General features: G+C 39.7%; 1 protein-coding gene across 3 annotated transcripts in view; it reads right to left on the bottom strand.

Annotated features, from left to right (window-relative positions):
• Positions 1-3,044: 3,044 nt before the first annotated feature.
• Positions 3,045-15,777, bottom strand: part of KBTBD11 (kelch repeat and BTB domain containing 11) — a 59,996-nt gene continuing 47,263 nt past the window's right edge. For all 3 annotated transcript variants that reach the window (XM_069065404.1, XM_069065402.1, XM_069065403.1), the window contains exon 3: positions 3,045-8,984. In XM_069065404.1, coding sequence (XP_068921505.1) covers positions 5,803-8,040 — 2,238 coding nt within the window. In that variant the 5' untranslated portion in view covers positions 8,041-8,984 and the 3' untranslated portion in view covers positions 3,045-5,802. The remainder of the gene's footprint in view (positions 8,985-15,777) is intronic.

Below are 15,777 nucleotides of genomic sequence, written 5' to 3'. Positions count from 1 at the left end.
TACAATCACATTGTAACATTTTATCTGCATTACTAACACTTATTTATGTCTAGGTAATCAATAAAACAATAAATCGAGCACGATTTATAGCATTTGCCAATTTCCAAGTTGTAAATTCTCACAATGAAAATTTAAAAATAAGCTCTCATGAGCCAGTTTGAGCTGGCTCCAGCACACTCCTGAGCCTAGTATGGTCTCCATTACTAAAATATTGCCCCCAAAGTTTCTAGTACTGAATGAAAGAAATGGTTCCAGAAATGCTTTTTTGGCTCCAAATCAAATGTATGGAGAACATGTTTGTACATGAGAAGATGCTCTCTTTGATGCTTCTCCAGAGGCTAAAGAATATACATGACATTATACTGATAACTTAAAAACAACTTTTTTTAAAATACTACTTTTCAAGGTTTTTGGATTCTTAACATTTTATACAGTTATTTCATCTGGACATAAGTTGGCATATATAAAAAGGTTCAGAGTAATTATCCCCCTGTTTATAAAAAGGATCTGTTAATAAATACGTTATTTATACAGGAACTACTTTGAATTGTTTAGTACCTAAAACATCTTTGTCAATTTCTCTTTAAAAATTATCAGCACCAATGTTCACTTTTAAATTTTAAAAAACTGTAGTAAGGTCTATAAAATCTTGTGTTTCCAAAAATTTCTAATCTCTTACTTAGAGAGGGCACATTTCAGTATGCTTCTGGTAATGGAAGAAAGTCTAAGTTAAATCTTATGGTTACAAAAATGATGACATTTTAGCTCTTAGCAAGATCTTTATGAATACTGATATAGTTAAAAAGTATAAGAAGAAAATTGAGAGTTTACAATCTATAGTGGCATACTTATGAAGCTTAAAAAATATAATACAAGTAACACTTCTGATTCAACTGACCCAATATCTGATATAATAGTTTTAACTCCTGAATCTACCTCAAATTTAGGAAAAAGGGAAAAGGACAAGAAAATCATTCACTTTATAGGTATTTCACCGGGAGTCACTCAGAAGACTGACAGATAAAACGAGTGGTACTTGAATGACTTCAATAGTCCCACTAGAAATGAACAGGAAATACAGTAAACAATTCCTCTTCCTGATTTGTTGTACCAAAAGCGTTGTGGGGGAGAAAAATGCTCCAACTAAAGAATGAATGACATATTTGACAATATTCATTTTCTCAATTTAAGAGAGTTGGGTACCACTATGGACAGAGATCACCACCACCCCCAAAACTTTAAAGGTAAGCTTCATAAAATTTATAAGATCCAACTCTTTTTGAGAGGGAGAGGGAGAGAGACAGAGACAGAATAAAAAAGAAGAGAGGAGGTGGAGTACAGGAGAGAACAGGACATGAAAAGGCAAGAAAAGTCAGGACAGGACAGGAGAGGACAAGGAGAGAGAAGAGGAGAGGAAAGGACTAAACTGGAAAGCAAAGAAAAGGGAGAAAGGCAAGACAGGAAACCACTCCCAAAAGGTTTCAAAATGAACAAGGATTAATAAACCACAAGACAGAAACTCTTTTTGACAAATAACTAATCGGTCCAAACAAGATTCAAATTTTCACATTATTTCCCCTAAAAAGCATTCAGTTTCACAGATATTTGGGAACTAATATTTACACCAAATAGTCATTGGACCCTAGAGCTAGAAGTTATTTCAGAGGCCTTCTCTTACCCCCTCACTCTACAGATGTTTTGCTGATCAGTCAAAATTATTTCTGTGCCTGTTTTTTTCCTGAATAGTTTCCAGAAATAATGTTACTAGACTAAACTGAACAACAGAAGAATAATAGCACCCTGGGCTGGAGGACTTGATCCATTGGCTAGGTCCATGCATGCTGTTTAGTCAGACACTAGATCATCCTAAAAAATGATCCAGGAAGTCAAGCACTAATCAGATCTGAGACGAGCTGTTCCAGATTGTAACATTCACTGGCAGCTCACCCTATCCAGGCCACTCCCCAGGTTGCTGGCCCAGAAAGAAAAAATAAACTTTTCTCTAGAGGCATCATTTGTTCTAGTATGTATCCTGATGTGTTATTTCCTTCCATAAACCACACTGAAGAACCACAGGCTTGGTGGTTATCTAGTCTGCCCCATTGTTTTATGGATGGGAAACTGAGGCCCAGAGAAACTTGTATGAAGATCACACAAGTAGTGAGCAGCAGAGGCAAGATTTAAACCTAGGTCCTCTGATTTCAAACCCAATATTCTTTCCAATGTCCTATACAGTTTCCTGTGAGGCCTATTTATTTTCTTAATGGGCTAGTAGGCTGTCTTATGCTGATGACATTTGTTAGCTCCCATACTTTAATCTTCAACTTCCAGGCCACTAAGAGTTTGGATAAGAGCTACTGAAAAATCCAACAGTTGTCATTGTAGTGATACTGTGATTGCCAACGTCATTTCTATACTGCTATATAACCTGATGCCTCTGATTATGTATTTTTTTAAAAAACTGACTAGAGTTATCCTGTTCCAGAACATAAGTTAAATTTTCTGACTTCAGTGCTTTTACTCCTACTATCTTTTACCACCTGGAGAGCCCTCCTCGTCCATTAATCTTCTAAGGGCAGCTTTCATATCAACTTCTTCATAAAGTCTTTCCTCATTCTCTTCAGCAAAAAGCAACTCCAGTGGCCATGACTATAGTTCTCTTATGGTAGTCATCGCATTCTGTCTTCCATTCTAGGTATCTGTGCATATGTTTGATCCCCTCTTCCAGACTGTAGGCTCCTTAAGAGAAGAGAGGAAAAAGGAGAGAGACGGAGGGGGGGAGAGGGTGGAAGGGGGATGGAGGGAGGGAGGGAGGAAGGAAGGTAGGTAGTTCTGTACCCTTCCTGGCCCCTAGCAAAGTGCCTTCTGTTTAATTGTAGTAGGCCAAAAAACGTTCATTTGATTTGTTTTTTAAGTTTCCCATCAGTGTTGGGAGTTCCCAGAATGGAGAAGCAGATCACCAATGAAAACAGGGAGAATCCAGAGGTTTCTCTGTGAGTGACAAGGTCATTTTTGACATGGAAAAATAATTACTTCTAAAGCCATTTTCAAAAACCACTTTCTTTATTTACACATAGCATGAAGTATGAACTTTTTTTTCTTGAAAAATAAGAGTTCATTGAAAACCTTTCCCCAAACTTAATGGAACACTATCTGGAGTAAAATCACAATAATTATTCGCTTCCTATCTGGAAATACTTTCACCAATTTGAGAAATGTTTTTTACCAGGATGATTTAGCATGAATGTTATAGCTTTGAGGCAAAAATAAAGAAACTCAAAAGAAAATATTCATTTAGTAAATGGAGTTTTTAACTACTTATTACATTTTTGTTATAGATTTTTTTTAAATACCACTGACTTTTCTCCCAAATACTCCAATAAATGACTAATAAAGTCAAACAAAACTCTTATTTTTTGTTCCTAAGATGATTAACCAAGTTGTCAAGATACCACTTCTCAATACATGTGTAATCATTAGCAAACATTCAATTATACCAGAATACATGACCAACTGATGTTTTAAATTCCACTTCTTCAAGACATGCACAGGGTGAGTTTCAAATTAATCCATTCTAAAGATACTAGAATACTGACAGTTCTGAGGCTCCATTAACCATTGGCTTTGAAAAGAAATACAACCAAGCACAAATAGTCCTATAGGCTCCTGCAGATATAGCAACTCACATTACCAAACCAGGAAGCAAAAAGACATCACATCTTTAAATGAATTACATTCTAGGAACTTTTCAGATACACATTTCCTGATGTAAAACAGCACGTTCACTTGATTCAGAATCTATGATCACTTGGGCTGTGATTATGACTATATGCTTCACCTTTAAGCTCTTGGTAACTAAAAACTATTTCTGCAAATGTGAAAGATGCTATTATCATAACATAGGATAGGATGGACTAGACATGTGATTTCATTGGTCTAGGGAATTTGCAGATGAGGAAACTCCCTCTACCAATGAAGGCTACCACCTTCTCTTCAACTTAAAGTTGCCTGGAGCAACTCTTAAAGGGTTGTCTGGAGCACTGAGAGAATGAATGAAATGACTTGTCTCAAAGCCAGTTTGTGGTGCACTTGAACTCAGACCTCCACGGCTTAAAGGCTTTGCTATCCTACTTTGGAACTGGCAATTAGACACAATTTTTACTGGAATCATACATAACATGTAACAAAACATATGTTCCTTCAGTGTTGATTTGTTCATAGCCACTGTGTAGCTGAAGTCTTTGGACTAAAGCTGCTATATTTTCTTAGAATGATACTTGTAAAAATTAGTTTGCCTGATCCAAACTTCGGAATATGACTTAAATGTCTTAAATTAGATTTGTGATTTAAGCATTCATCTGAGATTTTTGTTTTCAAAATTTTTAAAGTATTTGTATTTTGTCTAGACTAATTTAACTAGTTTAGCATAGGAACTGTCTCTACTGATGCAGAACTGCAAATAATCTATAATTTATTGTTACTTGGGGGCACTGAGAAGTTATGGCCTCAAACCCGGTACCTGTGAGAGGCTCAAATCAGGCGTTCCTAATTCCAAGCCTGGTTTTCCATGTATTGTGCCCTGTCCATTGTAATTTTATTATTTAAAGAAAATGCTCTCAGAAAGGGGTATTTTATAAACACGCAGGTATCCAATTTAAAAAGGAAGAAAAATGCCTAAAACAATGGACCTCTCTTCAATGTCAGTATTTTTTCCTTGTACCACATGAAACATTTTTCCAATAACTCTCAGGAAGAAAGTATTTTATATCATTTTTCTTCTTCAGGATATTCTCTTTCGAAAACATTTATCTTCTCAAGAGTTAAAATCCAAACAATGGTATATGCCATCACTATGCCATAGAAAGTAATTAATTATTAACAGCCTTTACCTTAGCTAAACACTGGAATGACAACCTCATGCCAGGGCCTAAATCAGTTTAGTGAACATTTTCTTCTCCTGATCTACTTCTATTATGTGGTGCAACACTTTTTACAGATACTAAGCATAAGATATTTAGTATACATTAGGGTCCAAACAATTTGTTTAATACACATGAATTTCCTTTATCTTTAACAGGCCCAACAAATGAGTCTTTCAAATTTTGGTGACATCTAGATTTTTGCCAGTTAGCAAGGGTCTAACAGCTTTTCATCATTTTTGTCTACTAAAATTTGAACTTCAGGCAGAAAATCAAAAGTGGCCACTGCTTTTCATAAAATTGGCCAATCTTCCTTCCAGGGGTGCTACAAGAAATTCATTCTGGTCCTGTTCACTTATCATTAGAAAACTGACATTCCCTCTATATTCCAAATACGTGGTAGTTAACAAGTTAACAATGCCAGTTCACAATAAAGTCTGGCTTCTTTTTAAACCCCTGGACATTCCTGGGCCCTCCCTGTACATACCAAAATTCCCCACCAACAGATCCAGAGGTTAATCTCTGGTGCCCCATTATTTGCACAAAGGAAACCTGTCTTGCTTTTAAAGTTAAATTTGATTAATCTGATATAGGCTGCATTTACTAGTCCCATCAAGCAAAGAAAAAAAAAAAAAGGACTGAAGCAAGGGAAGCAGAGAAGACTTTGGGAAAGCATTAAAATATACTTTATCCTTCAGTGTCTATGGCAAGCCCATATCTGGGAACCCTTATATGACCCCACCCTTACAGTCTTGCCCATCTAGCTACCTTCTTCCTCTTTCCCACATGCTCTCAACTATTCTCCCAAAATGGCCCTTGGCCTACAGAGAACCATGAACTTTTGAGCCAGGGGATCTGACGATTGTCTCTGCTTCTCCTTCCCCTACAGTGCTCCAGCCTCCCCTTTGTCTGACCTCTCTGGCAAAGTGAGCACAAAGGGGAAGAGGACCCCTCGAGCATCAAATGGGGCTTTTAGATGCTCCTGCTCAAAGACTCCTTTCTGGCCTCCATCCTCGCCAGGCTCCCCTTCTTCCGAAAGGCTGAAACGCCAGGCCCCGGCCCTATTCACACAGTAGATAGTGCCATCGAGGGCAGCGCAGCGGAAAGGCTGTAGCCCGGACGGCTCACCAGGAGGCCTCAGGTTCGAAGCGCATTGACTCCATCGCTTGGCCAGGCAATGGTAGCGGAACACGTTGACCCCTCCGCTACCACCCGCTGCTGAAGCTCCGGCCACTGCCTGAGGTTCCCCTCGAGCCCCGCACAGGTCAAATCGATAGATGAAGCCTTTAAGGGCCACCATATCTGCAGAGCGCTTACGGCTGCTGCTGCAAGGGCACTCCTGCCACTCGTCCCGCCGGGGGTCGTACTTGAGCAGGCGATAGAAAAGAGAGCCACCCGAGACATAAATTTCTCCGTTGCACGTGGTGGCTTCGTGGGCCACGGCGAAGGCTCCTTTGGGCAGAGGAGCTACAGAGCTCCAGCGGTCCGCACGGGGGTCGTAGCGCTCCACACTGAACAAACACTCGCCGCCCACGGCGTAGAGGTAGCCGTCCAGAGCCAGCAGCTTCAGCTGGGAACGGGGCTGGCTCAGGGACCGAACCGTAGTCCAAGTGTCAGTCACCGGGTTGTAGCAGAAGACCTTGTCCGACAGGCGAGCCCTCCCCTCGGGTCCCCCTTGCAGGATGCCCCCGGCCAGGAAGAGGTAGTTGTAGAGGACGCACATGGCACAGCCTTTGGCATTAGCCCCCTCAGGCAGCCGAGTTAGGACTTTCCATTCCTTGTCCGCCTCCTGGTAGTAATAGATGACCGAGTCACTATGACCTCCCTCCTCCTCAGACGAACCTGGGGCTGGAGCTGGAGGAGGCGTGGGTGGATGCTCCCCGGGAGACAAGACGGAGGCTGACGGACTCTGGGGCCGGCTGCTCTCCCGACTCTGGGGTCGGCTGCCCACCCGCTCAAAAACGTCATTGATCTCGGCCACCAGGAGGCAGCTGCGACCGGCCTCCATCCTTCGCTGAAGGATGAGGTCTCTCTCAGAGCCTGTCAGGCGGCCGTAGACGGACGGCTCCCGCAGCACCTGGAGGTAATGGTCGCTCATGAAGCGATAGGCAGCCTCCCGGAGCTCGCTGAGCCTCTGTTGCTTGGCCAGGCTCAGTACCTGGTAGCAGTTACCAAGGGTGAGCTGCGCCCGCATGGCGTCAGTGGCGCACTGCAGGGCACAGGGCATTTGAAGGAAGCGCGCCCCGGCAATCACCTCGGCCACATTGTCCTGTTTCACTTCCCCCATGTGTCCAGTGTACAGGTAATCCACCAGAAGCCGCAATGCCGCGTAGCTCACCCCCTTCACCCGCAGAATCTCCCTAGACGCGCGTGCTCTGAAGTAGTCGCTCTTGGCGGCCAGCACTGACTTGTGCGCCTGGATGCGGCGTCCAGCCACCTCGATCACCAAGTCCGGCTCTTCTCTCAACGCGCCACTCGCTGGATCTTTGCTCTGGCGGATGCTGCAGATGCCGCGGCTGCTGCTGCTGCCGCCACTGCCGCCGCTGCCGCCGCCTCCTCCTTCCTCCCCCACACCACTCTCCGGGTCCCCAGGCTGCAGCGGTTCCTTCCTGGGCTGTGCTCCAGTCTGGATACAATAAGTGACAGGCGGTGGCGGCGGTTGAGTTGCGCTCCTCTGGTCCGCCCTAGCAGCCTCCTCCTCCTCCTGTCCCGACTCTTCGGACGTGGCATTAGAACTGTTGATTTCCCACTGGTTCTTCACTACCCGATTTCCTTTGCAAGTAGAGGAGAGGGGGGAGACTTCTCTACCCACTGCCGCGGAAGCCGCAGTTGCACCAGGTTGCGGTGGAGATTTGCTCAGGGAGCTAAAACACAAGGACGAGCTAAGACTGCAGGGCGTGTGTGCTGAAAGCTCAGTTGCTTCCGCCCCGTTGGTTCTGGTCTCCCGGCATTTTTCGTCAGTGTCTAGGTGCTGAAAGTCCCCTTCCCCAGGCGCAGAGCGAATGGATCCTTGGTCCCCGTTCTCTCCACTTAATCCTTTGTTAAAGGTGACCCCTGACTTTGACCCATTTACTTTGCCATCCCCTGAGTAAAGGACGCAAGAAGCCACTGAGTTCTCCATGGTCAGGGTTTGGGCGGCTGTTCCACCTCCCACTTACAGCTTAAGAGCAACACAAATTCACCCTGGCTTTTGTTGTTCAAGGTTGATAAGTTACTTTGGGATTTCTTGCTTCACCTTCCTTTTCTGGCACACGATCAAATTTCAGTTTCCACACTGAGCTTTTCACATACTGGTAGTTCTTCCCCTTGACTCTTTTCACCAGATCTGGGTGTGTCAAACTCTAGATGCACTAGCAGCTGAACTTTTGAACCTCAATAACTTCTTCATTATCTTGCTCTTTATTTGTTAAGAAAGGCTTATTGGATCAGGTTCCTGCCCTGGGTGGTACTGGTTGAATTAATGTACAGGAAGGCTCTGAAGCTACAATTAGTTGTTTTATTTTGTTTTTAGTTGAATTTTTTGGGGGGAGGGGGAGAAGGGAGAGGGTAGTAGTTCTTTCTTTGCAGAATTGAGTTATCAAGGTGTTGTTATCAAGCCTGGATGTGCATTTTCTTTTGGTGAGTCATTGTTTACCCACTCTATCACTTTTCATTTCATTTGCCTCTTCTTCCATGCCATTTTTGACGAATGCATGTCCAAAATACTTAGCCATGGTAGAACAGAACTCATTTAGGATCTCAGCCTCTACTCATTGGAAATAGTCTCAGTGAGTTTTCATTGAATGCCTCTCTATTTGAGATTAGTGTTTATAAAATGCCAAACAGTATCCTTGTGTTCTGGTAGAAATTAGTGTCTTGACATATTAGTTGATTCTGTTTTTGAATCCAGATTGTCACCTGGACTCTAATATAGAGAAATCTAAGTCCATAATTCATGTGTTTTGTAGCTTTCCAAAAACAATTACTGCACGTATTTGCATGTAATCAGAATCCTTCCTTTTTCTCTTCCTTTGTTGGAGCATCAGGTGTTTCCCTGGGCCTCATCACTTTTCGTACTTCTTGTCCCTGTTGGGGGAAAAAGTGAACAATGAAAATGCTTGAATAGGCATTTTTTTCTAGGATTCCCAAGGGGGTGGCCCCTACCATAATGAACTTTCATATGGCATTTTCAGCTCAGAACTGGACACACATAGTATTAAAGTCTTAGGAAAAGAGATGGTTAATTTCCTGGGATATCTCTTAAACCACTCTATTTGTACAAGATGTTTTGTACATGGGGAACAGGATTTAGAATTCGGATGGACCTTAGTCTAGTCTAATTCATTCATTTTACAGAAGAGGAAACTGAGGCCCAGAGAAGTGAAGTGACCTGTGGAAAGTCATACAGGTAGAAAGAAGTAATGTTAGGGTTCAAAACCATGCAGTGACTCCAAACCCAGCATTTTTCCCACTATGCCATGCTTGTTTCTGCTGAAAGTCAAGTTTTATTAGTTTTCATTTTTATATCTTATATCCATTCAAAATCTCTGAGAAAATAAGAAGAGATATGAAGATAGGATTTTAATCAGCACAACAGATAGAAACTACAGCTCATTACTAAGAATTAAGGGCTGAACTATTGAGATTATAGCTAATTTTCAACAACTAGTGGAAAAAGAAAGAAAATTTAGCTGAAAGATAGTTTCACATTGGATTCTTTATTAGCATGTCACATTTATTTCTTTGGTCTTTTAAACTCAGTTACTATGATCTGTTTCCAGAGAAGTTGTTTTCAGATGATGTCTCTTCAATTGGTTTCCATGGACATCACATATTTCATACTCTCCAGAGGCCCAAAATTCAAACTCTATATTTAAATAGATCTTTCAGCAAAATCAGTCCAAAAGTGTCCTCACTTTTTACAGTTGTTTTGCAACTGGTGCAAACATGAAGGGGGGAGGGGAGGGGAAGAACCCATCTCATCATGCCTGATAGGCAGATGTGAGTACTTATGTATGTATTATAAACTAGACCTGGATTATAACAAATTTATCTTTTTCTAGATTTTCATTCAATCCTTATAATTCACTGAAGAAGGATGTAGGGATTTCCTCAGCCAAAGCACATAAAAAGTCCCTTATCATGCCAATGCTTTGAGGAGGAGATATTTAAAATAATTTAATTTAATTTAACCTAAGAGAATCCAAGTTTGCCACTCTAACAGCAAAGTTTTGTGTGTGGTAAAGAAAAGTGTGTCAGCACCTCAGATAAAATGACTAAAGTCTTACTTTATCCTTTTAATGTCAATACTTTTCTTACTTTCAATTTAGGAAAGAAAATGTCTTTCAAATCCTTTAATATCTGACTCCAACATACCTTCCCAGTCTTACTAAGACATGGACCCTCTTGGTCCAGTCAAACTGGTGATCTAGAAATCCTGCCTCACACACTAGCTGTGTGACCCTGGACAAATCACTTGATCTCTGTTTGCCTCAGTTTCCTCAACTGTAAAATGGAGATAATTATAGCACCTACTTCCCAGGGTTTTTGTGAAGATCGGAAACCTGTATCTGTATCTGTAAACCACTTAGCCCAGTGCCTGGCACATAGTTTGCAATTAATAAATGTTTCTTTCCTCCATTCTTTCCTTCCCTCCTTCTTTCTTTCCTTCCTCACACATGGTACTCCAACTCCTAAAATCTACCTGTCTTGGTTCAGGTTGTCACCCATATTCCTTCTGTCTTCTTTTAGAATCCCTAGTTTCCTTGAAAGCCCAGTTCAAATGCTACCTCCTACATGAATGAGGCCTTTCTTGATCCCTCCTTCTCCTCATCTTTAGCTGCTAGTATCTCCCCACAAAAATGAACTTGTGTTTATTTAGTATATACTTACATATTTATATATTGTGCCCCACTATACAATGTAAGCTTCTTGAGAGCAGGGGCTATTTTGTCTTTGTTTCCCCAGTACCTAATACAGCAAGGGCAGTTAGATGGCCCAGTGCATAGAGTATTTGGCCTGGGGTCAGGAAGACTCATCTTTCCGAGTTCAAATCTGGCCTCAGACATTTATTATCTTTGTGACTCTGAGCAAGTCACTTAACCTTATTTGTCTCAGTTCCTCAACTGTACCACAAGTTGGAGAAGGAAATGGCAAACCACTCCAGTATGTTTGCCAATAAAATCTCAAATGGGGTCATGAAGAATCAGACAGACCTGAACAACAAACAACACAGCATTTTGCACATTTTTTTTTTTTTGCTTTTGGGAGGGCAATTGGGGTTAAGTGACTTGCCCAAGGTCACATGGCTAGTTTTTGTGTTAAGTGCCTGAGGCTGCATTTGAACTCAGGTTCTCCTGACCCCAGGGCTGTATTCATTTAGCCATCTAGCTGCCCCATTTTGCACATTTTAACAGTTATATAAGTGTCTGTTGATTTATTGATTGTCAGTCCCCAAACATATGATGTGATGGACATTAAAATGAGCGTCTCTTTGTCCTGACCTTACATGTGGAAAAGACATGCATGTTCATCTTAAAATTTAGGAAGTCCAGTTCCAAAGCTTGGTTTTATCTGAAAGACCATGGTTATGCAAAGGGATGGTTTCTTACTATATTAGCTGTTTTCTACTTCCCCAAACAACATTCTCATCAACAAATATTTATAGAACACTTACTATGTGCAAAGCCCTGACCTCTTGGCTACTATAATCTCAAGAACAGGAAACACCAATCTATGGTGTATGTAGGTAAGAGACATTACTTAGGAAAACAAAAAACCTCTTGAATGTTTATTCAGCTGTACAGCTGCCTAATTTTGATGATTATCTTTTTATTTAATCACTATGATTTTCCATGATATGGTTTTTTTTCGTAGTGTGGTATCCAATGAAACAGAAAGATACCTTAGAACATAAGGAGTAAAATATTATTTTTTAAAAACCTGACAGTTTTGGGGTTGGTTTTTTTTTTTGCCTTAAAAAGATAAAGTTTAATTGTTATGAGGCATCCAGGAAGTTATTTCAATAAGCTATGAGTTTGGAGAGAAAGTTATAAAAGAATTTTAAATTATTCTTAATATTACTTGAAAGCTATTTATATAATAACTTTGCAATAAAAACTATACAAGGTGATGATATGAGATGATTATCTTATATGACACCAATCTTTAACGTTTCATCCATTAAATATTAAAAGAAACTATCATAGACAAAAGGGGTGTTGATCTCCAAATCTCCCAGTTCTTGATTTCTGAAAGTTTGTTTTTGGCTGCAAAACCTAACAAAAAGAATCCTAATCTGATTATTGTGTGTATGTACATGTTAGTAACTAAAAATATAATTTTATTGATTTCAGATCTAAGTTGTAGGAAATTTTATATAGAGAAAATGAGCTCATAAAACAGTATAATGAAATCTTAGTTATTTGGACAAAATTACTGCCTTGACGATAAAGATCCAATGTAATCAACAACAACAGAGAAATGTGTGATTACAATTTTGTTTTTTCTTTTTAGATGAGGACAGTTCATTTAGTGATAAAAAAAAAAGAAAAATATGAATTTTTGCACTGTTTCCCAAGCTTTTGTGGTGGTGAGCTGATCCCCCATGACCCTAGTATGTAAGTGAATTGGGATATGGTCTAGACCAGAAAGGAACTGCCTCAAGAAGTAATCAAAGCATGACCTTGGCCTTATCAACACAGTGCTCTAATCAGCTGAGCAAAACAACAATTTATATGGCACCAGCACTCCTATTCCTAATCTTACTAAATATTTTTTTTCCTGCAAGTCCAGCTAAAATTGTTACTACTCCCCAATATGTGAGTTTTTCTTTCAGGCATATTAGCTTCTTGCAAATGTGTGTTAGCAATTTTAAAAGGTAATGAATGTCCTGTCTTAATACTAAGCACAGACTAAGCACTGAACTGCGTAATCATTATTACTGTTATTACTTTTTTATTGTAAAGTCAGTATATATGAAAGACAACAATTTTAAAGTACTGGAGACTGCATATTAGTTTTTACCTTACTAATGTTATGTTAATATGTGCTTTGCATACCATTCACCTGCCTCTCCCCCTCTTCCCATTTATATAGCTAGTATATAGCCAGTACTAGAAGCCAGTTTTGGGGATGCCTGGGGTTGGTCACCTACTCCGCAGAAGTGTCCATCTCATTTTTTGTTTTGTTTTGGAGTTGTAAATGGATTAAGGTGGGGAATAAGACAAACAACCAAAAAAAACCAGTTCAAAACAGTTCAAACTGGTTTACTTAAGTTAAAACCAGTCAAAACCTGTTAAAAATCAATCTAAACTGGTTAAAATGATGTCAAACTAGTCAAAACCTGCTCACAACACTCTAAACCACTTAAACCCCATTAAAACCTGTCAAAAATCTTTTCCAACTAGTTTAAATTGGTTGCAACAAGTCAAAACCCCTTCAGACTGTTCTGAACAGGTCAAAATGGGTTCATACAAATTTAAATCAAAACCACTCAACTGAAACTAAACTGATTGAAACTGGTTAAAACCAGATCAAACCTATCAAAACTGGTGCAGGACAGTCTAAGCAGGTTAAAACCAGTCAAAACCAGTTAAGATCACTTCAGACCATTTAAAATCAGTTTAAATCCAGCCCAAAATGGTCAAAATTGGTTCAAACTGTTTTTTTTAATTTGTTTCCTTTTAATTTACAGGATTCAATTCCACAATTCCTTGAATTTCACATTTTGTCCCCCTCCCTCCCTTCCCCCACCATGGCGTCTTATAATCAAGGATAGGATCTGTAGATACTTTCACATTATACAATGGTCAGGGTATAAGGATGGATTGTACCAGCTGGGATGAAAAATGGTATAGAGGACATAAAATCAAATAAGAGAACAAAAAAGATCAGGTATTTTGCTTCCACCTGGATATAAATTTAGTTCTTTCTAGTTCTTTCTCTGGATGCACGTTTTTCTCTCCATTATGCGTCTTTTGGGATTGACTTATATCCCTGCGTTGTTGAGAAGAGTCCAGTCTATCAAAGTTGGTCATCACACATACGTTGTGTCCGTAATTGTGTACAAATTCCTCCTGGTTCTATTCTTCTCACTCAGCATTAGTTCTTTTAAGCCTCTCCAGGTAAATATGAAGACCGCCTGCTCCCCGTTTCTTATAGCGCAATAATATTCCATAACATGCATATACCACAACTTGTTCAGCCATTCCCCAATTGATGGACATCCCCTTAATTTCAAATTCTTTGCCACAACAAAAAGAGCTGCTATAAACATTTTTATACATATGGGTCTTTCTCCCATTTCTATGATCTCTTTGGGATATAACCCTAGGATTGGTATTGCTGGATCAAAGGGTATGAAAGTATTTATAGCCCTTTGGGCATAGTTCCAGATTGCTCTCCAGAAAGGCTGGATCAGTTCACAGCTCCACCAACAATGCATTAGTGTTCCAGTTTGCCCACATCCTCTCCAGCATTTGTCATTTTCCTGTTTTGTCATCTTAGCCAATCTGACTGGTGAGATGTGGTACCTCAGAGTTGTTTTGATTTGCATTTCTCTAATCAATAGTGAATTAGAGCATTTCTTCATGTGCTTACAGCTTTAATTTCTTTCTCTGAAAACTGCCTGTTCATATCCTTTGACCATTTATCAATTGGGGAAAGACTTGTATTCTTATAAATTTGACTCAGTTCTCTGTATATTTTAGAGATGAGTCCTTTGTCAGAGACATAGGTTGTAAAGATTCTTTCCCAATTTCCCACCTCCCTATTAATCTTGGTTACATTGGCTTTATTTGTACAGAAACTTTTCAATTTCATGTAGTCAAAATTATCCATTTTACATTTTATAATGTTCTCTAATTCCTGTTTCATCATAAAGTCATTCCCTCTCCACAAGTCTGATAGGTAAACTATTCCTTGTTTTAGCAGACTGCTTACAGTATCAACCTTTATACCTAGATCATGAACACATTTAGACTTGATTTTGGTATATGGTGTTAGATAATGGTCTATGTCCACTTTCTGCCATACTATATTCCAGTTTTCCCAGCAGTTTTTGTCAAATAGTGAGTTCTTATCCCAAAAACCAGGGTCTGGGGGTTTATCAAACAATACATTACTGTAGTCGTTGACTTCTGAATCTCGTGTGCCTAATCTATTCCATTGATCCACTCCTCTATTCCTAAGCCAGTACCAAGTAGTTTTGATGACTGCTGCTTTATAGTACAGATTGAAATCTCGTAAAGCTAGTCCACCTTCCCTAACATTTTTTTTTTCATTAATTCCCTTGACATTCTGGACCGTTTATTCTTCCAGATGAATTTTGTTACTATTTTTTCTAAGTCTATAAAGTAGTTTTTTGATAAATTAATTGGTATGGCACTAAATATATAATTTAATTTAGGTAAAATTGTCATTTTTATTATATTAGCTCGACCCAGCCATGAGCAATTGATATTTTTCCAATTAGTTAGATCTGACTTTATTTGTGTGAAAAGTGTTTTGTAGTTATGATCATACAGGTCCTGGGTTTGTTTTGGCAGGTAAATTCCCAAATATTTTTTATGTCTACAGTGACTTTAAATGGGATTTCTCTTTCTACTTCTTGCTGTTGAATTTCATTGGAAATATATAGGAATGCCGAGGATTTATGTGGGTTTATTTTATATCCTGCAACTTTGCCAAATTTATTTATTGTCTCAAGCAGTTTTTTACTTGATTCTCTAGGATTCTCTAAGTATATCATCATATCATCTGCGAAGAGTGATAGCTTGGTCTCTTCTTTGCCTAACTTGATTCCTTTGATTTCTTTTTCTTCTCTAATTGCTACTCCTAACATTCCTAGTACCAGATTGAATAAGAGGGGTGATAGTGG

This window comes from Petaurus breviceps, unplaced genomic scaffold (assembly GCF_028583685.1).
Source record: "Petaurus breviceps papuanus isolate PSGF00001 unplaced genomic scaffold, PetGlider_PUasm1.0 90686, whole genome shotgun sequence".
Lineage (NCBI taxonomy): Eukaryota > Metazoa > Chordata > Mammalia > Diprotodontia > Petauridae > Petaurus > Petaurus breviceps.
This window is presented reverse-complemented; position numbering and strand designations above follow the sequence as displayed.